This window comes from Podarcis vaucheri (assembly GCF_965113315.1).
Source record: "Podarcis vaucheri genome assembly, chromosome: 16".
Lineage (NCBI taxonomy): Eukaryota > Metazoa > Chordata > Lepidosauria > Squamata > Lacertidae > Podarcis > Podarcis vaucheri.
Genome location: NC_138754.1, coordinates 4,607,938 through 4,634,955, shown reverse-complemented (window position 1 = coordinate 4,634,955; position 27,018 = coordinate 4,607,938). Strand labels below are relative to the sequence as shown.

The window sequence follows — 27,018 nt, the reverse complement described above, 5'->3', positions numbered from 1 at the left end:
TATGATAGCTGGAATGCGGCAACACCTGACGCGCCACAGGATCTCCACCCCTGTATTAAAGCCCCGAAACAGCCCAGAGGTCACACCAGAGACGCACCACCTCCAATCATGTCCTTTTGTGTCCTTTAAGGCCCTCTGCAGATACCCTGCTCTCTGCCCTTGGTGGCAGCTTCCAAGAGCAGAGCCTTCTCTGCAGTGACCCCCCCCCACCAGCAGCACCCTTGTAGAATTCCTGGCCGAAGGAAGAGGGGACAGCAGCCAAGGAGAGAGATGTAAGAAATTATTGACTTATTGAAGACTGGAGGGAGCATGGAGGTGTCTTGGGAAGGGAGGGGAGGAGATTACAGGCGAGGACTTTGAACAATGAGGACTAGAATCTTTATATTTATGCAAAGCATCAGCACAAGGGGCCTGGGGTTGATTCAGAGGACTGAGAGACCCTTCCTGCAGCTACCAGAATCTGTCAGAGTGTGCAAGTTTCTGACGCGTCCAAAGTGCTTTGGGCTGACCGAACAGGAGACTTTTAATTTATTTATTTTTTAGCCTTCCTTGGCTCGGCCTCTGTGGAAAAAGCCTAATTCCCGTCCAGCGAGTCTTTCCTCTACGCCAAGAAGAGTCCCATGCTTGAAAGATGGTGGGGGTTTTCCCCACTGCCCTGTTTAATTTAGGTCTGGATTGGTGCTGGCTTCATAGACAGGTGTAATCCTGTTCTTCACCTGCCCTCCCACCCCAAAGTCCCTGCTTTTCTTGTTGTCGACTTCAGGCTAGGCCTGCTTTCCTTGACCTTTGAAGCGATTTCTTGACATGGAGTCGGAGAAGGGATGGGGGCTGAGGCGAGGTTGCGGCGCTTAACGTAGGCCTCGTAAGCGAAACTTCAACGAGAGCCACGTGTTCTGTCCTTGGGAGGTGGGTGGGCAGCAAATTCTGCAAAACGCTCAGCCTTGGGGAGGAAAGTAACACCGTTTAATAGCCACCAGATGTCTGGAGCTTATCCTGGCGCTATCTGGGCTGGTTCCACAATCCCAGCTTCCAGCTTTCATGCAAAGCGTAATTAACTTGGGAGAGATCGCTAATCCTCTGCCACGGGGTGCAGCCATTGCCTAGGACAGCTCTTTAAAGCAATATAATAATATTTATTTTTCAGTTTAGCTCTCCTGGATGGCTGTAAAAGAGCTTTGGACGAATACAGGAGAAGGCCACGAGTCACAGTGGCTGTGCGCTGCCTCCACGGTCGGATGCAGTAACGCTTCTGAATACCAGTTGCTGGGAGCCACGGGAGGAGAAAGGGTTCTTGCACCCGGGTCCTGCTTGTGAGTTTCCCACAGGCCCCTGGGTGGCCACCGCTGGGATGGGCAGTTGGCCAGCAGGGCTATCCTTGCGGAGGTCTCTTGTGGCAGCAGAACCTCCATGCCCAAGGATAATCTACCTCTGAATACCAGATATTGTGGAATGACAATTGGAGAATACCGGGGCAGTCCGATCTCACTTGTGGGCTTCCTATTGGGGCATCCGGTTGGCCACTGTGAGAGCAGGATCCTGGCCTGACCCAGAAGGCAGCTCTTCCGATGTTCCTAACTCCTTTTGGATGGTTTCACATCCTTAACTTTGTGTTTTGCATCAGGTTGCCTCCGATGCAAAGACCCGTCAAAATGAAGGTGTGTGACTAAGCTAGGATGATTAATTTCAGTGTGTCTACTTGGAGTAAAATTTAGCTGGGTACAGCCCATTGACTATGCTGTCACCCCCCCTTCATATATATACAATGGTACCACGGGTTACATACGCTTCAGGTTACAGACTCCGCTGACCCAGAAATAGTACCTCGGGTTAAGAACTTTGCTTCAGGATGAGAACAGAAACCGTGCTCCAGCGGCGGCGCAGCAGCAGAAGGCCCCATTAGCTAAAGTGGTGCCTCAGGTTAAGAACAGTTTCAGCTTAAGAACGGACCTCCAGAACGAATTAAGTACTTAACCCGAGGTACCACTGTACAGTCATACCTCGGGTTACAGCCGCTTCAGGTTGTGTTTTTTTCAGGTTACGGACCGCCGAAACCCGGAAGTACCGGAACAGGTTACTTCTGGGTTTCTGTGGTTGCGCATGCGCAGAAGCGCTGAATCGCAACCCGTGCGTGCACAGACGCGGGTTGTGAACATGTATCCCGCACGGATCACGTTCACAACCCGAGCGTCCACTGTATATATTTAAAGCACAATCTGCTTTGGATACTCCGATGAGCAAGGTGAAGAAAAATGTGGTTAAATGTGACAGGAGGGCCTGTGTGGGAATCCCCTGAGAGATCTTGAGCGGCCTCATCCTCTGGCAGTGGAGAGCTAACTGGCTCTTGGCCTCAGGCTGAGTTCCCTTCTGGAATTCCCCTCCCCGTCCTCTCCTGCTTCCTACCAAACAGGAGCTGCGAATTTGGGGAGCGACCATGGGCAAACTGCTTCTCTTCCTCGCCAAATCCCCCCAAAACGTGGGGATGATCCTGGCCAGCCTTGTAAGGCTGTTGTAAAGATTTGCAAGAGAGCCCTTGAGGAAACGGATATATAAATATTATATAGCAGGGGGGCTGGGTAAGGCTGCTCTGCGGGGTTCTATGGTAGAAGTTGCTGTGGGAAGGGTTCTCTGGTTCTCTTTGGGCTTGTTTACTTTGGAAAGCTGCTGCAGTCGTGGATCCTGGACTACAAATCCCCTGGTGCTAGTCCCTGGATTAACCTGAGTCTGCTGAAAGCAGCAGCTCTTCCACATTTATTTTAAGCATTGGAGGGGGAGAGGGACAAAAGATCATAGAAGGCAAAATTCCTCTGGGGCTTTTGATGAGAGAAGCCGGCCGTGCCCAGGGCCCCACCTTCCAGTGGTTACATCACACGCTAAGCAGATAAAACTGGGTATTCATTCCATCCTTTAATTAGTAGGGAGTCATTTAATTTCGGACCCTGTGACCTGCTAGCGTGTTCTTCGCAGGCTGCAAATCCTCTCTTGTGTGGCGCTTTGAATTTGGGAGTGTTATTGGCAGGAAACTCCTCTAAGTGAAAGCTTCCCTTTTTGGAAAGAAGGGATTAATTCTTCAGCGCTGTGTGTGCGCGTTAATCTCTGGGTGCGTGAGGAAGCATAGCTCTGCTGCAGTGACTCTTAACGTTTGAAGATCACAAGGGAAGGGATGACGCTCGGGGCCAGAGCATCTGCTCAGCATGCAGAAAGTTCAGCCCCCGCCATCTCCAGGACAGGCTCCTTACCTGAAGCCCTGGAGAACCACTGCCAGTCCGTGTAGACAATACTCAGCCAGTGCGACCAAGGGGCTGACACTGTGAGAAGCATCTTCCTGTGTTTTCCTGTTAAATCAGCCCTTTATGCACAACCATGAGGACTACAGCCTTGAATTATCTTTTGGGGAAGGACAGCAGTCAGCACCTGCACCGAATGCAGAAGGCCCTGGATTCAAAGCCCTGTGACACCTCGGAAAGACTCCCTCTTTAAGCCCCTGGAGAGACTCTGCCGCTGAGTGTCAGCAGCCAGCGCTGAGCTTAGTTGGACTCTAGGGTCTGAGTTGGTGCTGGGAGCTTTCTGCATCCCAGGGACTCGCAGGTTCTGGCTTCAGTCAGTAGCCAGCTGTTGACTTCTGCTCGCCACAGACCCTTTCATTTTCCTGATAGATTTGTGGCTGTCAGGTGGGGCCTCTCCGTCCTCTCCTCTGGGCTTACTGCCAACCTGCCCAGATCTTCCCACTTTCTTCACCTGCGTTCAGTTCACCTGGCTCTACATCTGCACCTGTCCTTTGGCGCTCTTGACACTTCTCCACGTGTTGCCCAAGTTCATTTCCCCCCTTCAAAATATAATCCGGCCCCCCACAAGGTCTGAGGGGACAGTGGACTGGCCCCCTGCTGAAAAAGTGTGCTGACCCCAGACCTAACCTGTTGCTGTAATTTGTTTAGAACTTTTTAAATGCTGCGTTTCAAAGTGTTGCAACCTGCCCTGGAACCTTAGCTTGAAGGGCGGGCAATAAATCAAATTATTATTAATTATAATATTTATTTATTTATTCATTGCATTCATATCTCACCTTTTTTTTTAAATCCAAGGAGCTTGAGGTGGTGTTTGTGATTCTCCCCTGCCCATCTCATTTAATCCCTGCCACAGCCCTATGAGGCAGGTTAGGCTGAGGGAGGCAGCATCCTGCCCCCAATGACACACCCAGTGAGCTTCATGAGGCGGGGGGGGGGGGGTTTGAACCTTGCTGTCTCCCAGGTCCTGGTCTGACACCAACCACTATGCTGCCACCAGAGGCTCTTGCTGACGGGGCTGGGGTTTTGGCTGGGTCCAGTCAGTAAAGGGCACGCAGCTCCCACCAGGAAATCAAAATGGCAGGCCGTTAGACTACAGATCCCTTAGACACTTGCAGCGAACAGAGACTGCTGCCTGTCAACCTACATGCTGTTCCCGTTCTAGTACCATTAAACTAATCCTGTTAACGACTTCTCGGTCCGGTACGACCTGTGCCGTGGACCTGTGCTGGATCTACGGAGCGGTGGAGATTTTAGTATTTTAACAGCGCCTTCTTGCTGCACAGTCAACATTCTTAGTTCTGGGACAACCACAAGTTGAGTCACCAGATTCCAAAACAGCACAGCTGCTTTCGTAAGGCTGCTCTGGGACCAATATTAGTACGTTATTTTTTTTACATCCCACCATTTCCCCATACTGAGACTGCAGGCAGCTTACACAAATTAAAACAATTCAGATAAAATACACTGAAAACATAAAAAATAATAGTAAAAATAAATTAAAGCACAATAGAATTAACACAACATCAAAACAGATATGTTAAAATATAGATAGTAAATTCATCACAGCACTATTTAAAATCCAGTCAGTTCCCGAAGACCTGTTGGAATAAAACAGTATTCACCTGTTGGCTGAAGGACAGCAAAGAGGGTGTCTGTCTGGCTTCTCTAGGGAAGGAGTTTCAGAGTCAGGGAGCCACCACCAAAAAGGCCTGCCTTCTCCCACCAAATGTGCTTCTGATGGTGGCAGGATGGAAAGAAGGATACAGTGGTACCTCTGGTTACGAACTTAATTTGTTCCGGAGGTTCATTCCTAAGCTGAAACCGTTCTTATCCTGGGGCGCGCTTTCACTAATGGGGCCTCCCGTTGCGTGCATGCCTCTGGTGTGCAATTTCCATTTGCATCCTGGGTCAAAGTTCACAACCAGGAGCAGCTACTTCCAGGTGAGCAGAGCTCGTAACCTGAAGCATTCGTAACCAGAGGGACCACTGTATGTTATGAAGAGGTAGCAGCCTCTGCCCACATCGTGAGAGAAGTATTCCCACTCTCTCCCTGCCTTCCACACTCCAGGAGTCTCCGGCAGTTTCCCAGAGGTTAGAGAAGCTTTTAGCGCACATATGTGGCCAGCGGTAAAAAAAGGAGGGCAGCCTCTTTATGCTCTACGGTTAATTTTTTAAGAAGCTTCTGCCGTCTTCTGCTGTGGCGTCGGGACTGGAAGTCACAAGCAGGCCTTGGAACTGGTGACTCCGGGGATCTTGGGCCGGGTTCAGCCCAAGGTGACCACCTCTGGCCAAACGAGGGAGCCGCAGTGAAAACTCCGGAAACCAATAGTATCAATAGCGTTGATACTGCATGGGAGTAGGGTTGGTTTCTACCTTAAGAATGGGTGTCAAAAGTGGGATTTGAATCCTAGCCGCGCTCTGTACATTGGGCCACAATCTCTCTTGTCAAGTGGGAAAGCAAATCTGCTTTAGGCAGCCTTGTCAAAACGCTGGTCACCTGTGGTGAGTCAGAAATTGTTTCTGGTGACCAAGGAGGAGGAACATTGGCACTCATCCCACCCCCCTTTTTAGTCTACAGATGACTGGCATAGCTCTATGCCCTAGCAATCTTGTGGCCTTTTCCCGGCCTGTATTTGCTGCAAAAGAATCCTCTTTCTATGAATAACCAAAGTCTTGGTGGTGGAATGTGAAACGGGATCGTCCGTTTGTTTGTTTTTAAGCACTGAAATACAGGCTGTATTTAGCAGGGCCACAGCTCAGCGATAATCTGCTTTGTGTGCACAAGGTCCCGGGTTCAATCCCTTGCAGCGTTTCCAGGCAAGGCTGGAAGTGTTCCCTGCCAGTCAGTGTAGTCAATACTGAGCCAGATGTACCTATTAAACCAGACTGTTATTTGCAACCATGAGGACTAGAGTCTTAGTTTGCCTTTTGGGGAAGGACGCAAGTTCCTCGAGAGAACACCTGCGTTGCTGCGTAAGGCCAGCACTCTGTGCTCCCAGGCTGCCTGATGAGCGCACCTTCTCTTTTAATTCCCTCTCCCGGTTTGCTTTCCAGCTTTGAAAGAGCACAGACCCGCCTTGGATATGAGTGACTCAGACGCAGACGTGCCGCCGCCAGGGGAGGAGGAAGAGGAGGAGGCGGCGCTGGCTGCAGCGGTGCTGCCGCCCCCAGGAAATGGCGGGGTGGCGGCCCTGGGGGTCATCACGGAAGGCGTGGGCGAGCTGGCAGTCATTGACCCTGAGGTGGCCAAGAAGGCCTGTGAGGAGGTGCTGGAGAAGGTCAAGCTGATGCACTGCATCTCTCCCGACGGGTCCATCCAGCTGAAGGACGGCAGCGCAGGCGCGGCTCGCCGGCCCGGCCTGGCCCTGCTGAACGGCAGCCCCGGCGAGTGCTGCGAGATCAAGTGCCTGGACGACCCTCCGGACAAGATCCAGGAGGAGGAGCAGCAGCACGCGGCCAACTCGGTCAAGAGCGCCCGGCGGCGCCAGAAGAACAACTCGGCCAAGCAGTCGTGGCTGCTGCGCCTGTTTGAGTCGAAGCTCTTCGACATCTCCATGGCGATCTCGTACCTGTACAACTCGAAGGAGCCCGGCGTGCAGGCGTACATCGGCAACCGGCTCTTCTGCTTCCGCAACGAGGACGTGGACTTCTACCTGCCGCAGCTGCTGAACATGTACATCCACATGGACGAGGACGTGGGCGACGCCATCAAGCCCTACATCGTCCACCGCTGCCGGCAGAGCATCAACTTCTCCCTGCAGTGCGCCCTCCTGCTGGGCGCCTACTCCTCGGACATGCACATCTCCACCCAGCGCCACTCCCGCGGGACCAAGCTGCGGAAGCTCATCCTCTCCGACGAGCTCAAGCCGGCCCACCGGAAGAGGGAGCTGCCGGCCCTCGGCCCGGCCCCCGAGGCGGGGCTCTCCCCCTCCAAAAGGACTCACCAGAGGTCCAAGTCGGACGCCACCGTCGGCATCCACCTCAGCAGCAACCTGAAGAGGACCGCCAGCAACCCCAAAGTGGAGAACGACGACGAGGTAACGTGGGGCGAGGGGGGGTCCCTGGATTCACGGGGCAGGGGGATAGGTTACTGGGGTATTCAGCTTTTAATCCTTGTGAAAACATACGCATCAGGAGAGGGGAAATTCTGCCTAGGGTGGGCTTCCAGCTCTGTGGCAAGTTGGTAGGCAGAGGCCATTCTCATGCCAGAGAGCTGGGCATAAGGTAAGACATGTGCCAACCAGGTTGTGGCTGCTTTCCTGGCTCAGCTTTGTCCTCCTCCTTTTGGAGTCCGGCCTGATTTTGCTGCCAGCTTTCATGCGGATCCAACGTGGGACAGGGCGGTTCCCTTTCTGCTGCTTATCAAGGGACCGCTTGATCTCTAGCATCTCTTGGGACGATGTAATCGGGCGTTGCCAACCAGTCCCCCCAATAGCGGCAGAGGAAAAGAGAAAGGCCAGGGGGCACATGTGTGTTGCCCTGATTGCCCACCATGGCCTCCAATCCCGTGTTTACAATTTTTATATATGTACCCTGTTCCTCAAGGGTCTTACGGTCGAAAATCCACATGTATTGGGGCAGCCTTGAGAAGGGCTGTGGGCCTGGGGTGTACCGTATTTTTCGCCCCATAAGACGCACCGGCCCATAAGACGCACCTAGATTTTTTGGGGGGAAATAAAGGGGAAAAAAATTATTTCCCCCCCAGGTGCGCTGCGCTACACCAGGAGCTTGGGGCGTGCGGAGCTCAGCGCGCCCCAAGCTTCTGCGTGCCGGCAAGGTCTCCGCTAGCGTGGGAGAGCCGGGCGCCTCTCCCAGGGCTAGCGGACCCCTGCGCTAATCCAGAAGCTTGGGGCGAGCTGAGGTCAGCGCGCCCCAAGCTTCTGCGTGCCGGCAAGCAGTCCGCTAGCCTTGGGAGAGCCGCGGGGCTCTTCGAGGGCTAGCGGATCGCTGCGCTACACCAGGAGCTTGGGGCGTGCTGAGCTCAGCGCGCCCCAAGCTTCTAGGTGCGCGCAAGCAGTCCGCTGCCGCCCCAAGCCTCGCGCACCCGGTGGGACCTCCTGCCGGGCGCGCGAGGCTTGCAGGCATTCGCCCCATAAGACGCACCCCGATTTCCCCTTCATTTTTGGAGGGGAAAAAGTGCGTCTTATGGGGCGAAAAATATGGTAACACCTGATGGGCATGCAGAGTGTCCCAGTTTCCATCCCTGGCATCTCGAGGTAGGGCTGGGGACGTCCCCTGCTTGAAAACCCTGGAGAGCTGCTGCCGTTCAGCATGCTGGCAGGACTCTGGGTATAACTCCTTCTAAGGCAGCTTCTTGTGTTCCTTCCCCACCATGACACCTTCCAGATGTTTCAGGCTCCCAGCCGTATTGTTTGCTCCAGGCCAGTGGTGCCGGCTGGGTTGATGGGAGCTGTGAGCCTGAAACATCTAGGGAAGGCCGTGCTAGATAAGGAGATGCTTACAGAAGTCGGCGTCATTAATATGACATATTGGGAATATGTGGGTGAGGTTCTAGGCTCTGAGGAATGGGGTAAGTGGACCTGGGGGTGGGTGATGGGGAAGATGGCAATCCCAGGGGGCAGCCGCGCTCACCATCCGGAGAGTCTTCTAGCCCCTGGCTAGCCACTGATTGACAGTGCCATGGGACAGTGGGCGGGACCTAGTTTTAGCTCCGCCTCTACAGTCGATAAAGCCGTCTTGGCGCCAGTATTTTGTTCTCTCCATGAATTCTCTCTTCCACCCAGTGGTGTTGGCGGTGTGATTTCTCTCCTTCGGGAAACAAACAAAAAAATGTGCAGAAAAGAAACTTTGAAGCCCAGAGTATTAATTTGCTTGGATTTCCTTGCCAAAAGTGGTGATAGATCTTGACTGAGATAGAGAGAGGGAACATAAGGTCCTGTGTGTTCCATGGGGAAATCCCACCACAAATCCTCTTGGGTTTTTACGGAGACAGGGATGGCGGGCATCTGTGGCCTTCCAGGTGTTCCTGGACTGCCACTCCCATCGTCCCTCATGGTTGGCTATGCTGGCAGCTGGGCCTGAAGGGAATTGGGGGTCCCAGCCACACCTGAAGGTTCCCCAGTCTTGCAGTAGAGGGGAACAAATGTATCCAGGGGTATTCATGGAATTATGATCTAGTTTTGCATGTTGTGGTTTTTAATCCCAAGCTGCTTCCAAGGAGCTCGGGGGGGGGGTATGTGGCTCCTCCCTATCCTTTCATGTGGATCCTCACAACAACCCTGTGAAGGAGCTTACTGGCCAGGCAGGGGTATAAACCCACGTCTTGCTGGTCCAACGCTATCGAGCAGCCGATGTAGTGCCTTTCAGATTTTGTTCGGCTACAACTCCCATCATTCCTCACCCTCATTTACTATAATTAATAAAACGGGCTCCCAGCCCGACCCAGAGCAAGATCCTTTCCGCCGTCTGCCTTTATTAAAGAAGAAAAACTGGTGAAAGAATTAAAAAGTGGTGGAAAGAGATTGTGGTGGGGGTGGATACCCGATGCTACACCAGCTGCTGAATCTCAGTGGGTGTGGACATAGTGAAAGACCCTGGGGATTCCCATGCTTGTGCGGCGGGGGAACAAAAGTTGGAGAGCTTTAAATCATGGGTGGGGAACCCTTTTTTGGCTCCGCGGACCAGATCCTTATCAGGATCAGCCTCCAGGGGCCAAATTTGGTGTCAAATACGTGACATCATTTTGGCGTCATGTGATTGACAAGTGGGAGCTGCAATGCATCAGGCCTGTACGGTGCTGCTGGATGTGCCTGCTCTGGCGTCCAGATGTGCTGCTGCGGTTGTCCCTGCCAGACCGCAATCTCTCTCTCTTTCCAGCCCTCAATCTGGCAAAACATTGGTCCGTGAACTCAGCCGCCAGAGGCGAGCCAAGAGGTCTACTTTCACTCTCCCTTTCTTTCTCTCTCTCCTACCCCCTTGGCGCACGTTGTTGGAGATCATCCGAGCAGAAACTCTGGGGTGGAATTTCAGTATCGCCGGAGCAGCAAATAAATACTTAATGCGCCAGAACTTTCCCTGTCTCTCCGTAGACTCGGGTTTGCGTCAGGCGCGGTTGCCGAGTGCTCTTGGCGCAGCTGTTCTTTGGGCATGGGGCATTTGAGAGATGTGGGGGTCCCGTGATAAAGCCTAGGGGGAAGTAAGGGGATAGGTTCGCTGGGATTTTGTGATAGAACTGGGAAACTGTGCGGTATATACTTAGGACCTCGTGGTTCCATAAGAACATCAGAAGGGCCTGGCTGCTGGATCAGGCCAAAGGGGGCCTATCCTGTCCAGCCTCCTTCTCTCACAGTGGCTAAGCAGATGCCCCAAAGGTGCAGCAGCAGCAACTCTCCCCGCCTGCGAATCCCAGTTACTTTTTGTTAATCCTCATCCCGGAGTGGGGCGTACACAGCCATCGTGATCAGCCTTTGATAGCCTTATTCTCCATGAATTTGTCTAATCTGCTTTTAAAGATGGGGAACATGCTTGAAATGCCGAGTTAGCAGGAGCCGGCCTCAAGTTTTTTAGCGTGTGCAGTGAATAAAAGAAATTCCAGAAATTTCTTTTTCAGGCGTTGAGCTGCATGGAATTCTTCTGAGCCTATGCATGTGGAGAAACCGGGCTTCTTTCCTCCCCTCTTCTCGAATGCATAGGCTCTTCTCTCATTTTGTAAAATCATGTTTCCACCCATGAAATCTCAGTTGCATGCATGGGAGAGGCATAGCTGATCCTGCCCACACAACAACCTTGCGAGGTAGGCTGGTATGCGAGATGCGCAGCTGATTGGCTTCGCCTTCGGAAGCTGGCACTCTGCCAGGTGCTGCATGCTGACTTGGGGCGCAAAGGCGATCTTCCCCAGACCGTCCCGGCCAAGCCAGAACAAGTGACCACCCTATTACGCTCTCGATTCCCAGGCTTGTCTTCCAGATGGTTCCAAAGGCGGCTCGCAGAGCCCTTCCCACTCCCTGCCGCTTCATTGTTCGCAGGGGAACAATGGGCTGATAGAAAGCTGGGAGCTCGGAGGCCAACGGTTGCCCAGGATGATCCCAGCCACTCGCCAACTGGAAACCGGAGCCCAGAATGCTTATTAATTCACGCAGGGCTGGATTTCTCCTGGCGACGTGCGGAGAGTCTTCTGGGCCCGAAGTGCCGCAAGGGATGTTCCGAGGAAAATGTGGGAAATGCTTTGGCTGAAGCTGAGCACTTCTTAAAATTGCAGTTCTGGTTGCCTCACCTCAAAAGGGATATTGTAGAGTTGGAAGAGGGAGGGGAGGGAGCAACTCCCCTATAGAGAGAGGTTGCAGTTTGGGGACTTCTGAGTTTAGAGAAAAGGCGAGTAAGGGGCAACATGATAGAAGTTTATAAAACTATGCATAGCGTGGAGAGAGAGAGAAATTTGTTTTTTGTTTTGTTTTGTTGGGAAACCCTTTTATTTACACGCGAGACACAAGCCTTCCCAAGTCCCCTTACTTCAGAGGAATGAACTGAGAGGAGTGGGTGGCCCCGATTCCAGGTCAGCCGTGCTTAACGGGCTTGTAAGTGATGGAGAACTCTCCCAAATTGTGGCCAATCATTTCAGGCTTGATTTCCACCTGGTTGAAGGTCTTCCCATTGTACACGCCTACCATGCTGCCCACCATTTCCGGAAGGATAATCATGTCTCGCAGGTGGGTTTTGACCACCTCAGGCTTCTCCATGGGCAGGGCCTCTCTCTTGGCCTTGCGCAGCCGCTTGAGGAGGGAGTGCTGCTTGTGGCGCAGGCCGCGGTTGAGCCGCCGGCGGTGGCGGGCTCTGTACAGCTGCATCAGCTGCTCATAGGACATGTCGAGAAGCTGGTCCAGGTCAAGACCCCGATAGATGAACTTCCAGAAAGTACGCTTCTTCTTCTGCTTCACTTCCGCCATCTTGGCCGCAGTCTCCTCCAGGAAAAAAAAGTTTGAGAGAGAAATATTTTACCTCTCCCATGGCACTAGAACTCGGTGACACCCTGAATGCTGGAAGAGTCAAGATACTTAAATTAAAGGACTTCTTCACGCAGCACAGAGTTAAACGGTGGAACTCCCTGCCACAGGAGGGAGTGATGGCCACCAACCTAGATGGCTTTAAAAGAGCATTAGACAAATTTGTGGAGGAGGAGAGGGCTATTGATGGCTACCAGCCATGATGGCTGTGCGCTGCCTCCAGTCGGAGGAAGCAGTGCTTCTCCATACCAGTGACTGGAGGCCGAAGGAGAGGAGAGGGCTCTTGCGATTGGATCCTGCTTCTGAGTTGTCTATTGAGGCATCTGTTTGGTCACTATGGGAACAGGATGCTGTGCTAGATGGTGTGGGAATGTTGAGGGTGGCAGGAGAGGATATATTGATTATTAATATCCGTCCTAATTCACACTGGCAAGTTACTTTATATAGCAGAGTGCGTTCCCCTTCTTACGCAGCAGAAAGCTGGTTGCAAACTTGTGTGAGTCTCTTAAGACAACAAACAATTCAATCTGGCTTTCCCAGATTGAGATATGTTCTGTTATTCCTGGTAAGACCCCTTTGATCCCTCCTAAAAGAATAAAATGGGATGTGGGTGGCACTGTGGGTTAAACCACTATGCCACTTGGGCTTGCCGGTCGAAAGGTCGGCGGTTTGAATCCCCACGACGGGGTGAGCTCTCGTTGCTCGGTCCCAGCTCCTGCCAACCTAGCAGTTCAAAAGACGCAGCGCAAGTAGATAAATAGGTACCGCTCCAGCAGGAAGGTAAACGGCATTTCCGTGTGCTGCTCTGGTTTTGCCAGAAGCGGCTTAGTCGTGCTGGCCACATGACCCGGAGAAACTGTCTGTGGAAGCGGACAAACGCTGGCTCCCTCGGCCTGTAAAGCAAGAAGAGCGCCGCAACCCCAGAGTCGTTCGCGACTGGACTTGTCAGGGGTCCCTTTACGTTTACCTAAAAGAATAAAGACACAACAGTCTTATTTATAAGTAACAAAAAAAGGAGTTTTACTCGTGATCAGGCAGAGCACAGTGTGATCCCTGAAGCAAAGCTTTAGGCTTAAAGTTACAAACATGTACAAACAGGTTTACCCCATATGGGAGATAACCTGGGGGACTGCTGGCGGCCAGGTGAGTTAGGAAGTTCGCAGGACGAAAAAGAAGATCAAAGAGAGGGAGGTGGCTGTGTGACTTGGCCTTTTACAAGGTCTGAAAGGTCACGCCCACCTACAGTACTAGTCACACGCAACGAAGGATGCTCCAGGCCAGGAGGAACAGGAAGTTTTGACTGGCTGGACCAACTCTAGCATGACCACTCTAGCAAAACAGGTAATGTTGCACTTGACTGCTCCCAGTGGATTACAACCCACAGATGGGACATCAGCCTGATCCAGCCGCCTCTTCTTACGTTCTTATGCTTTGGCTGGTCTGAGCGCCTCTTAATATTACCCCTTAGTCTCATCACCTCTTAAAATGCACATTTTAGCACGCAAATTGCTAACTCCATTAGCATTGACTACTTTGGCAAGAGTCTGCCTCTCGCTTGAGCTGGACCTGGTGGATCTGGAGGCTTCCTGTGATTCCTTTTTCCTAATAATCTACCACTGTGGCAAGGGATCCTCATAAACGGCCTCAGTCCAGTATACCTGAAGGAGCGTCTCCACCCCCATCATCCTGCCCGGACGCTGAAGTCCAGCGCCGAGGGCCTTCTGGCGGTTCCCTCATTGCGAGAAGTGAGGCTACAGGGAACCAGGCAGAGGGCCTTCTCGGTGGTGGCGCCCACCCTGTGGGTGGGATGTCAAAGCGATAAACAACTACCTGACATTCAGAAGACATCTTAAGGCAGCCCTGTTCAGGGAAGTTTTTAACGTGTGATATTTTACTGTATTTTTGGTTTCTATGGAAGCCGCCCAGAGTGGCTGGGGAGGCCCAGCCAGATGGGCGGGGTATAAATAATAAATTATTATTATTATTATTATATTACTTGCTTCGGTTTGTGACAGGGAGGGAATCCCTGCCCACTGTACTGGGTATTCTGTTACGTATATGTGTGTCTGTCTTGCCCCTACGAATGCACCCTTCCCCTCCTCTGACAACTTCCCACCGAGCTAGTGAAACCCTTAGCCAGAAAGCAGTAGGCTTGCCGTGATTTAATTCAGTGGCCGGACCTCTGGGTGCGTCATTCCCCTCTCTCCAGCCCTTGGACCTCTCCCCGGGGCCCCCACTCTTCTCGCTGGCAGTGCTGTGGGTCGCCCTTGAGTGCCTTCACTTAGCTGGAACATGTCCTTGAACTACGATATTTGGGTGGAGAGGTGCGTCTGCATGCAGGGGAAGTAGGAAAGCCTCTTAACTTTTTGCACAGCTGGGGTGTAGGCCTACTGTGCAGAAGTAAGAGCTGCCTCTGTCACCCTGCCTCCTTTCTCCTCTGGCCCCCACCCACCGCTGGCACACGGCCTCCCGAAGCTTGCCAAGAAGGAAATGCGTCCCTCGTGACTGAAAAGGCTTCTTCAGTCCCTCTCAACCAGCAGCAAAAGGCAGATGAAGAGTCTACCAGGAGATCTCTGGGCAGTTGGCAGCTGAAAAGCTCCTGCTTCAGTTGTGAGCGAATACCAGGTGTGGGTTTTTCCTTCCACGGAAGGGCTTTGCATGCCAGGCTCTGGGCTCAAAAGGCATTCTCTGCCCCTCAGCGCCAGCCGTGCATGTGCCCATCTGAGCCACTGTTTTGAAATCTGCTTCTCGGTAGCAACAGATCCTGCAATCCTGATGACTGCCCACTTTAAAGTACAGCAGTACCTCAGGTTACATACGCTTCAGGTTACATACGCTTCAGGTTACAGACTCCACTAACCCAGAAATAGTGCTTCAGGTTAAGAACTTTGCTTCAGGATGAGAACAGAAACCGTGCTCCAGCGGCGCGGCAGCAGCAGGAGGCCCCATTAGCTAAAGTGGTGCTTCAGGTTAAGAACAGTTTCAGCTTAAGAACGGACCTCCGAAACGAATTAAGTACTTAACCCAAGGTACCACTGTATTGCAGAGTTACCAAATGAGGACGGTCTATTTTTCTTCACTTTTTAAAAAAAGCCTTAAGAACAGAAACTTGAGCTTCTCTTTCTCTCTCTCTCTCTGTCTCTGTCAGTCTTGCTGTGGCATTTGCACCTGGGCAGGTAATATTGCAGGGGGTGCTGGAGGAGGAGCCAGTTGTGTCCTGCCCGGAAATCCTTGCTGTGTAACATGAGAGCGCTTCGGAACCTGCTTTGTGGTGACACAGCAGGCAGGCGTTTTGTGTGTGTGTGTGTGTGTGTGTGTGTGTGTGTGTGTGTGTGTTTGGCAGAGCTGGGCAACCTTTGTGCAAGGAACGCTCCCCTTGCTCTGAGGTCTCTGTGGCAACTGGGTGAGAGTGACTCAGGATGATTCAGACACTGACAAGTGGAGACCGGGGGGAGGGGGGTATCGACATCACTGCAGAGGTTTCCTGTTTGGGTTTGGAAACCAGGTGAAATCGGACAAGGGCTTCTGCCGTCTCTGATCCCTTGGGAAGAGGGCTTTTTAATGTCAAGATGGGCAGGCCTGCAGCCAATCAGCTCAACAGGGAGGAATATACATCTGCAGTCTGTTCAGTCAGAGAATCATAGAATTGTAGATTCCCGATGAGCATTCTTTAACACACATTTTCTTACTCATTCATTCATTCTTTCACATGCAACAGCATTAATCCAAGGGAAGAAATGGAAGTGATAAAAAATGGTTTAATAATGGAAACTTGATAGTACATATTGCTTTCCTGATATACATAAAACCTCCATATCATTATACAAGAAGGCATTATGCTATGCCTAATCAAGTGTGTGGGTTTGCATTTTCCTGTCCTTTATTACACTAGTTCAAGATAAAAAGCTTTTTTCTTTTTAACCATACTGGTGTGTTTATTTATTTGTTTATTTTATTTCAGGACATTTATACACTGCTTGATTGTAAAAACAAAAACCCTCGCAGTGGTTTGCCGTTACAGATGCATTTGCCTCCTGGGTTCCTTTCAGGAGGAACGGTGGGATTTATTATTATTTTAAGGGGTTGGACTAGATGATCCTCAGGGTCCCCTTCCAACTCTGATTCCGTGACATAAAGCTGCTATCTATGAGAGGTCTCAAAGTCCTCTGTGGGGTGTCATACACTGTGTGGGCTTTGTGTGTGTCTGTGAAGGAAGCGCAGTGTTCCCTCCTCCCCCCCCCCCTTTTTAAAGTCTGATCATTTTACATTTTTCTAATGGGCCCAACAGCTTCCCCTTTCTCCTGGCCTCGTTCAATTTAAAAAAAGAATTTAAAAAAATTGGCCCTTTGAACATAAAAGAAGAATTCCAACCATTTCTGTCCCCTCGGTGACTTGGCCAGACTTCCTCCGTCTGGCTTCTATGCCTGCTTCTGTTTTCCATAAACTGGGGGGGGGAGCGGTCCTCATCGCGTGATTTGGCCCAGTTTTTGGTACTCTTGGAAATAACACCATCTTCCTTGCGCACACATAACAAAGCCTATCCCTGTGTTGGGGAGAAAAGCATCGTCAGCGAACCCAGAGCCAGGATGGGGGGAGCAGTCGGCCATTCATCTCCTCTCGACTTGCCCCCGCGAGGACTGCAAGCGGAAAACCATCATTAATAGAGGGCCGTAAATGTGGGCCGAAGTCCATCCAGCCATTGCTGCGTCAGTTCTGCAGGAGATAATCTTAATACATAGGCCAGGCTTCCTCAAACTCAGCCCTCTGGATGTTTTTTGGCCTACAACTCCCATCATCCCTAGCTAGCAGGACCAGTGGTCAGGGATGATGGGAATTGTAGTCTCAAAACATCTGGAGGGCTGAGGTTGAGGAAGCCTGACATAGGCTCTTTGGATGAGAGAACGATGGATATTGTGGCCGGTCCATATGAACAGGATGGACTGTCCCATCCGCAGAATGGGTCCCTTCCAACTGTTCAGTGATTCTATGAAATTATTAGCTGTGGATGGAGAGAAATCCTGTCTTCTGTGATTCCTGCATTGGACTAGAGCAGGCATAGGCAAACTCTGGCCCTCCAGATGTTTGGGACTACAATTCCCATCATCCCTAGCTAACAGGACCAGTGATCAGGGATGATGGGAATTGTAGTCCCAAACATCTGGCGGGCCAGAGTTTGCCTATGCCTGGACTAGAGGACCTTTGGGGGTCCCTTCCAACTCTACAATTCTATATATATAAACACACCTTTCCTCTTGGCATCAACACTGTCTTTTCCTCTCCATTTTCCCAATGCTGACTTGCTTCTTACTCTCCTCACCATTTCCCGCATTTGGAAATAGCTGTGCTGAGACGTGGCATAGTTTCCCCCAGCCGTCTCAAATAAAAAGGTAATGGCGAGCTTAAAGGGATGCAGAAAAACATGCGCATGTATGTGGAATGCCTCCCCAGTGAGGAAAGGTCAAAGTTTCTCCCCTGCATGCTCAGGTTGGGAAGGGAGGAAGCGACTGGAAAATTGGAGAACACAACAGAGGTGTACAAAATTATGCCTAGCGAGGAAAGCGTGCAAAGCCCTTCTGTGTTGGATTGCCTGGAGGCCTTTGAGAGTCGCCCCAGGTGACCAGGCGGCCTGACTGTTTGAAGCCTGTGCTAGATAGCCCTTGGTGTTGGTTTCAGCCGAATGACTCTGGGTCCAGAGGTGGGGAACGTCTCTGGCCCTCCAGATGTTGCTCAGCTCCCAATTCCGATCAGCCCTGGCAGCCAGCATGACCAGTGGTTGGGGATGGGAGCTGCAGTCCAGCAGCAGTTTCCACACTTCTGCTGTAGGCTGGCAGAGAGACAGAGTCCTTTCCAGGGTGGTTCATCCTACTGGGGAAAAAAGAAATGATGTGATTAAGGGAAAGTTGTCGAAACAACCACTCTGCCCACTTTTGGTTTCACTTTGGTTTTCTTAAGGTGAGTTCTCTCTCTCCTCCTCTTGTTTTTATGGTTATTACTGGTTTTACATTTTAGTAAGCTTTGGCTCGGATGAAACCTTGGCCTCTTTTCGTAAAAAAAAAAGTGACTTGCCCTAAAAGGCTTTTAAAACTCCCTTTTTTGCAAAATGGGAGGGGGTGTGAGATTTACGATGGGGAGGATATAACACAGCCTGAGAATCTCCCACCTCTCTTTTTCTGATTCTAACTTTTGTAGAACTCCCCCCCCCCATCCTCCTGCTAACAGAATTGCTCCCTGTTCAGCACCGACCTGTTCCACCTGTTGCAAACGGGTTATTTTATAGTTTATTACCTTGCTGTCCATCCAGGGTGTTGCTTGTGTTTTCCTCCCCGAAACCCACCATTCTGTTCTCACAAGCGACTGTCCCAAGGACACCCAGTGGGCCTTGTATTAAGCTGAAGGATCTGTCCCAAAAGAGATCCTGGGAGCTGATGTTCCAGAGTGGATCTGGGTATCTAGTCTCTAAAATCCTCAGCGCCTTTGCCAAGCCTCCAGTTTCCAGAGGCGTTTTGGAAAGCAGGCAACCTCTGGAGAGGAAAAAAAAGACAAGTTCAACCTGTAGGCATTAAGCCAGACCTCTGCCTGCTGCCTTCCATGGCATCCAAGTGTCTTAATTATTCCGCATTAACTTAAAGAATTTGTGGGCTCCAGGGAGCGCTTCTAGCTCAGATAATAATAATAATAATAATAATAATAATAATAATAATAATAATAATAATAATAATAATTGTAGCCCGCCCATCTGGCTGGGTTTCCCCAGCCACTCTGGGCGGCTTCCACAGAAACGGAAAATACACTAAAATGTCACACATTAAAAACTTCCCTGAACAGGGCTGCCTTCAGATGTCTTCTGAATGTCAGGTAGTTGTTTATTGCTTTGACATCTGATGGGAGGGCGTTCCACAGGGCGCCACTACCGAGAAGGCCCTCTGCCTGGTTCCCTGTAGCTTTGCTTCTCGCAATGAGGGAACTGCCAGAAGGCCCTCGGAGCTGGACCTCAGCGTCCGGGCAGAACAATGGGGATGGAGACACTCCTTCAGGTATACTGGACCGAGGCCGTTGATAATCTTCAAATAAGATCATAGGACAGGTTTGCCAACTGCTTGTAGCCTGGATGGCTTAAATCAGGGATGGGGAGCTTGTGGCCTTTCCCAGATGTTGTTAGTCGGAGAGAGACACAGCTCTGCAGCATCCAGAAGACCACGCAGTTGCACTGGCTTCTAGAATGTACCTCTGAATACCAGGTGCTGGAACAAGCAGCAGGAAGAGGAGTTGGCTTCCTCTGGCTCTTCTGCGTCGGAAGCAAAGCGCTGTTTCTCTGAACCCCTTCCTCTCCTGACTGAGCAGGAGGACAGAATATTCCGCCACTGAGTTGTTTCGCCTGGGGGTGGGTGGGGGGGTTGTTGTGCCGTGCATAGCGCCTGCAGTTTGTTCTCTGTGTTGAGATGGGGCAGGTGGGGAGGGAATGTGCAGAACTGGTTTTTTTAAAAAAACAAAAAACTTGCCTTTTCTCTCCTCGACTTTCTCCCTCCCTCTCCCTTCCTTTTTTACATTTTTTAAAAAATGAAAACAAACCCCCCCACCCCTTTCCCCCTCCCTCTCATTCATTTCTCAGGAATTGTCATCGAGTACGGAGAGCCTTGATAGATCATTTTGCTCCGTAAGTGGCCTGCGTTTTAGCTTTTTTTGTTTTTCTCCCCCACCTCTTCCAACTGGGCTGCCTGCTTCCCTTCCCGTGATTTACCAAAAATCAACAACAAATAATTTCTCTCGCAGCAGCATTTCCTCTCTGTTGTCATCTTAAGCCACTTTGCTAAGCCCGCCAATCACCCTTGGCAAATGCATCTTGCAGAGCATCAAAGGCAAAATCCATTCCTCTCTTCTCTTCCACCACTTTGGGGAAAAATGAAATAAAATCACCCCAGCGAGCCCAATACCACACTGCTGTTAGCCATTTTTGACTGAGCCTCTTTGGCTAACCGACTTCCTTGGCTGTCATGCCTCTCTCTCTCTCTCTCTCTCTCTCTCTCTCTCTCTCTCTCTCTCTCTCTCCCATCACTCATGCGCCACCCGCGTGCATGTTGAGCTTGGGAAGGGGGTTGTGGAGCTCTGCATGGTATGAGGCTCCCCAGCAGGTTTGTCTTGTTTATACTAAAGTCGTGTCAAGTGCAGATTAGCAGCCAGCGGTCTCTATGGCACATAACGCTTAACCATAGTTAATAGAGGCACAGTTGGAGCCACGCCATTGTTTTAAAAAGCCTTGGTTTACTGTGTCACCGAATACAGTGGTACCTTGGTTTACGAACTTAATCCGCTCTGGAAGTCCTTTCTTAAATGAAGGCGTTCTTGAACCAAGGCGTGCTTTCCCATAGCAGCGGGGAACTCAATTTACAATCAACAGGAAGCAGAACATGTTCTTAATCCAAGCAAAGTTCACAAACCAAAACGCCTACTTCCAGGTTTGCAGCGTTCTTAATCCAAGTTGTTCATAAACTAAGCTGTTCTTAAACCAAGGTACCACTGTAGTTAAAAACTGTTAAATAATACAGGCAGATTCCAGGCAGGAAAGCTCTGATAACACTTCACATAGCAAAGCTGAACAAAACCACTGTATAATTTGAGGAGCTAGGAACACAAAGGCTTTTTCTTCCTTGGTTTAAGCCCTTGTACGGAGCAGCGAGATGGTGGACCCCATATACAGAGGGGGAAAACTCGATCACAATGACACAGCCAATCAGGGCGTGTGCTGCCTTAGTGAATGCCATGCCATTCTGTTTCGTTGCTATGCAAAACCTCCACCCCATCCCCCTTTGGGCCAGTTAACTTGAACGCTTGACAGATTTAACCCTTAAGGTACAAACTAAATGAGCCTTCTGTTAACTCATCGAACAAAAAACACCAGCCAATAGCTGCTGAACCTTGAAGTAATTTGGACTTTTAGCTACTCTTCACTCGTAAAGCTTTGGGGCAGCAACAGCTCCTAACCACAGTTGAGGTGGTCGCTGTTCACACGTAATGCTCACCTATGCTTAACAGTAAGTTTAATAAATCATTTCCCTTAACGAGCAGCCTCTAACCATAGTTGAGCTGCTGGGCAGCATTCACGCATAGCAATAAACCATGGTTTGAAAAACCCTGGTTTGGTAAACCGTGGTTTAGTGCTCACATGGGTGGGGGGCAGTGATCCAGACAGACAGTGGAATGGGGAAGAGATATTTCGGAGTTTTGATGGCCCCACAGAGATCTATACAGTGGACCCTCTGGATACGAACGTAATTCGTGCTGGGGGTCCGTACTTACCCCAAAAAGTCTGTATCCGGAAGCGCCGCTTCTGTACACTCGCGCAGTGCGATAGAGCACTCCTGCGCATGCGTGAAGCGAAATCTGGAAGTATACACTTCTGGGTTTGCCGCGTTCGTAACTCAAAATTACGTTACCCAAAGGTAACTCGAGGTACCACTGTACTCCCAAACAGGCAGTGATGTTTCACAACCATAGTGTATCCCAGTAGTCCCTTCTTATATGATTCCAGCCCTTGCCCTGTGCCATTCTCCCAGGTCTAGCAACACACACACCTCATAACCCTCAAGCAGGTATTTCAGGCTCTGTAAATTGTGAGAAGCAAACCCGTTTCTAGAAGTGCACACAGTTTGATTTTCCTGAAATGTTTATAAGTGGAAGGAAGCCTAGCTGCTGCTGCACTATTACATTTTATCCTCTTACAGCTAGAGTTCTAGGCCTCCTACAAAGCAAGTACAGTAGTTAATCTCGTGGCCTTTCTTCGTGGTCTTACACGTGGCATTTTATAAGCCCAAAGGGCTTATAAATAGGACAGCCCATTGTTAATTCATATCACTCATGAAGAGTTCAGCATTCCAAGAGCTTTGTTTAGTCCTTAGCATTGCATTTGCAGTGACTTACCATTTTATAATATATATATGAAGCATCTGAACCCAAACACACAAACATTTAAAAAACAAGATAATCTTTACTTCCTGTTGGCTTGCATTCTAATATACACAGCACCAAAGGAAAATGAATGGGGAGGGGAGAGGAAGCTGAGCAATTTCAGATGCTAATTTTTTTATGAAACAAGAATTGACTCCTCCCTTGAGCTCACGGAGATGGAGTCGGCTTTTCAAATTGGATTACACTGCGGAATATTTCATTCTGAATTACGCACTCTCTTCTTATTTTGGGAGCAAAGGGATTTTTGTGTTTCATTTTTCAAAGTCACGTTCAGCGTATCCACAGCACTACCTCGGGCTGCACAAGGCTGGTGGTGGTGGAAGTCTTGCGGCAAGTGACCTGCCTGCTTTGAAGATACGGCCTGAATAAGGAAAACATTTGGAAGCACCATTGAATTGTTCGTCGCAGGCCTTCCGTATTCATATTTTGTTTCTCTTTGCTCAGATGAGCAATTAAAAGAGGAAATGCTGTTCTCTCTGCTGCCCTTCAATTATTACATATATTTTTAATTTGGCGCGCCTTGTGTTGAGTAGAAATTTTCATTTGCTTGTCTTCTTTCTTCCCTCATCTGTCTACAAATAATTTCTCCCCTCTTTTTGTTGAAATTTTTGCTTTTAGCAATTATACCTGATTCTTCTTCTCCCCTAAGAATACCCGACCCTCTTCTTGATAATGGGTGGAATCAACGTATGAGCTCGTGATGAGAACATAGGCTTGGACTTTGGGGAAGATCCTTCAGTTCCTCCAATCGAAAACTCCTCCCTGTCTTTAAATCCATTCTGTCTTGTGTCAATCAACCCAGCCTTTCTCTTCTCTCAAATCCACCCCACCTCCCTCTTGCTTCAATATGGGACAAGGGGAGGGGAGGGGATATCAATTTTGGTTCATGTTTAATGCTTCCCAAAACCCAGTACACAGACACCCCACAGTTCTCTGGGTTTTGCAGTGCAATTCTCCAAAGTTGAATTTATTTATTTTTGTAAAATAAAATAAAAAGTAATGCATGTGCATATTAGGGGAAAGAGTTTATGAAAACAATTCATTTAGAAAACAAGCATGCAGGAAATGTGTATGTTTGGGGGGAGATCGCATCAGAAAATCAGTGTATTAGGAATGACGCGCAGTAAAACACCGCCGAGTTTGTGAGTGCTTTAAAACTATCATCATTCAAAGACGCGCGGAAATGTGGCAGGCAGAATTTCAGGTGGGAAAGAGGTTGAGAAATTGAAAGAAAGTGGAACGGAAACATTTGCCTTGCTTCATTGGACACCATCTTGCTTGCTTGTCAATCTGTTTGGCCACTTCCAAATGTAAGCAGCGCCTCCCCCCCCCCTTCCTTGGTTGGCCCTCCCCAGCTCAGGAATAGCTGTAGGAATAGCTGTAAGGCTTTGCTATAATGTGGGTGTGAGGGTGAGGGACTCCGACTCCCATCAGCCCCTGCCAGCATGGCTAAGAGCCAGGGATGATGGGAGCTGAAGTCCAACGACATCCAGAGGAGCTGTAGGTTCCTACAGTGTTGTTTTTTTTAAGGGGTGGGGGAAGAAGAACGGATCTTCACCTGCTTCCTCTTTGTGTTGTGGCTTATGGTGCTATCTAAGCACTAGCACTTAACAACAGGCATAGGCAGACTCTGCCCTCCAGATGTTTTGGGACTACAACTCCTGTCATCCCTAGCTAACAGGACCGGCGGTCAGGGATGATGGGAGTTGTAGTCCCAAAACATCTGGAGGGCCGAGTTTGCCTATGCCTCCTTAACAAAGTTAAGTGCCAGCCCCAAGGAGCCTACAGTCTGAATTTAGAAAGGAGACGAGAAGGGATGATTGTGAGCAAACCATAGCTATACATTTGGCCTGGCCTGCATGTAACACTAAACCGTGGTTTATTTCATGGAGGGCAGGAGCCTGACTGCAGAAGGCGGCTGAAGCCAGCCCACCCTGATCAGACACTTTCAGGCCTTAGTTTTTTTCCAGGATCTCAGGCGGTTGATCTTTTCCAGCTCCCACAAACCATACAGATCCTCTCTACGGACTGGCATACAACTCTGCTTCGGACCCTTGCCTTTTCCCCTTCCCTTTGCTGGAAAAACTCTGGAATCTGGAAAACCCAGAGTTCTTTGTTCCAAAATCTTTTTACAGAAACGTTAAGAGATTTCCTATGTTGTTCTTGGCTGCGGTCCTATAATTCCGATTAGGCCAGGGGCAAGTCTCAGTGGGGCCAGGGCTTCTTGGTAAACAGCGCTGCTGAGAACTGAATCCCAGATACCCTAATTTGCTGCTTTGTGGGGCTCTGTAGCAACCCGAGGTGAGGTATTACCTGTTCTGGTGGGGGTGTGGGGAGACCCCAACAGGGAATCCTGGTGGCTCCTTAAGGCGTCTTAACGTGGCAAAAGTTCCAGTTGCATCAGGTGTGACCTGATTCCCCCAGTGTGGGAGAGATGGGAAACTTTGTGTTGGCAACACAGCAGCCCCAAAGCCCCCCCTTTTTTCCCACACACCCCAAAGCTGTCAGGGAATCCCTTCCTCCCTCCAACCAGGGCAATCTCTCTCCTCTGTGCTCAGTGCCTTCATTCCCCCTTTTAACATTCTCTCTCCCCCCCCCAAAAAACCCCTTTCCCCCCCTCTTTTTTGCGTGCTCTCTACTTCATCACCAGCTTCATACAGTTAACACCCTTCTCTTGCTCCCCCCCCCCTTTATTGCATGTCTCTTTGACCAGCGCTTGGTTTTGGTGGTGGCAGGAATGGCTTATTAATTTCAAATTATCCTTTTTTAAAAAAAATAATAATCCTTCTCTCTGATGGGAGAGTAAACTGCTGAAGTGAAGCTGGTTATTTTTGAAGAAGGGAGGGGGGTAGGGAGCAGCTATTTAGGAAATGGATTTTTCTCCCCACTGCAGTGTTAATAATCACCATCATCAGTGGAAATAATTAGCTGCATATAGTTTCCAGTGCCTAAATCGGTCCAGCGTCTCAGCATCCCGATGGCCCTGAAAGATAGTCCAATGTGGCTTTATTGCGAGGGTGATGGGGTCCGAATGACTTTCTGGAGTGCACCCAAGAGGTGCGCTGACTTCTGGTGCCCTTTTGGGTTCAGCGTTCTGTGGTTTTAACCCCAAGGGTGATGGAGGCATCTGTGTCCGTCCAGATGTTTCTTGGACCACGCAACACCCTTCCCTAACCATTGGCCATGCTGGCCGCTGGGACGGGTGGGAGTTGGAGGCACAGCTGTGGGACTCCGCAAGTGTCCCTCATCCTCTTTTCACAGGTGACGGTTCCTGTGGGTGTCTTCTTGACATTCCTAAGCATTTAATCTCTTAACAATTATAAATCATATAAATTCCTTGCTTAAAAAGCAAACAGGAAAATACACAGTCTTTTCTCTTCCTTGCTAGGTCGGTTTCATATATAAATACTGTACAGTCATACCTCGGAAGCCTTGCGAGTCAAACGTTTTGGCTCCCGAACGCCGCAAACCCGAAAGTGAGTGTTCTGGTTTGCGAACGTTCTTTGGAACCCGAACGCTGGGTCCGATTGGCTGCAGGAGCTTCCTGCAGCCAATCAGAAGCTGCGCCTTGGTTTCCGAACGTTTGGGAAGTCGAATGGACTCTCGGAACGGATTTCGTTCAAATTCCAAGGTACAACTGTATATATAAAGCTGCCGTTGCTCACAAACGCTTGTCAACAATTTGGACTTTTTAGCAGCGAGGGCAGCAGCTTCTGTGCAGCACTGCTTGGTGTTCTTTCAAAGGATTCCTAGCTTTTCGCACCCTCTGCTGGCTATTTGAGAAAGAGCAGCCTCTCTGTACTTTTTTTGGAGAGGGAAAGCTGGTGTCAATCAAGAGTAAAAGGTTAAATGTTTTGCTGGGGTTTGAGGCGGGTGGCTTCAGGTTTCAAGACATCTGCAAGAAAATGAGAATGCTGCAAGGGGCGGTGGTGGTTAAAGAAGACTCAAATGTGGATTTGTTGCCTTTTTGCAGTCTTAATCACATCCCCACCATCGTTTTAAAGCACATGGCTTGCCACCAAAGAACTCTTAAGTAGTGTAGCGTGTTTAGGGTGCTGGGAATTATAGTTCCATGGGGATAAACTACAGTTCCTGCTTCTCAAATGTTTAGTGTGGATGTGACCCAATAGTGGGCAGGGAGCCTATGTTGTTTAGGCAGCCCGTGTCACATTGAACCCTCATTGCCGTTACTAACCTGTGTAAAAAGGGGAAAAAAGATAATCTTTCAAAGTGAACTCAAAGAATTGTGGCTCTGTGCAGAGAAGGCAGTAGGGTGTCTTCTAGCCACTCCCAGTGCCCTTACAGTTCCCAGAATTCTTTGGGGATTCCATGACTGTTTAAAGTGATAATCATATTGCCCCACCTGCGCTTTCTATTTAAAGCAACTTCATACTGCTTTAAAGTGTCATGGCTTCCCACCTACCAAAAAGAATCTTGGGAACTGTAGTTTGTTCAGGGTGTGGAGTGTTGTTGGGAGGCAGCATAGGAGGGGGAGAGAGCTACAGTCCCAGAGCTCCCTTTTAAACCACTTTGGGAACTATAGCTCTGTGCGTGGAATAGGGGATCTCCGAACAACCCCCAGTGCCCTTAAACTACAGTTCCCAGATTTCTTTGGAGGGGGAGCCATGATTGTTTAAGGCTGTATCATAGTGCTTTAAATGTATGGTGCGAATGTGGCCTGGGTTAGACGTGAGCTGGATCCCACCCCCGGAAGACTGGACTAGGCATCCTCTCAGCCCGACCTAATCCTGGTCATTGAGACGGCTTTAATCAGAACAGGAACCTTTCTCTCATTTGTCAGGCAAAAATTG

At 50.0% G+C, this 27,018-nt stretch overlaps 1 protein-coding gene and 1 pseudogene across 4 annotated transcripts in view; one reads left to right on the top strand and one right to left on the bottom strand.

Annotated features, from left to right (window-relative positions):
* The window catches only part of PI4KB (phosphatidylinositol 4-kinase beta), a 51,612-nt gene that overhangs the window by 8,515 nt on the left and 16,079 nt on the right, over window positions 1-27,018 (top strand). For 2 of the 3 annotated variants that reach the window (XM_082202132.1, XM_082202130.1), the window contains exons 3-4: window positions 6,339-7,321; window positions 19,854-19,898. In XM_082202132.1, coding sequence (XP_082058258.1) covers window positions 6,368-7,321; window positions 19,854-19,898 — 999 coding nt within the window. In that variant the 5' untranslated portion in view covers window positions 6,339-6,367. The remainder of the gene's footprint in view (window positions 1-6,338; window positions 7,322-19,853; window positions 19,899-27,018) is intronic. The other variant, XM_082202131.1, reaches the window with a different exon arrangement.
* LOC309520641 (small ribosomal subunit protein uS19 pseudogene) lies at window positions 11,694-12,225 on the bottom strand (annotated as a pseudogene). The gene has a single exon. The product of its transcript is annotated as a small ribosomal subunit protein uS19 pseudogene (transcript).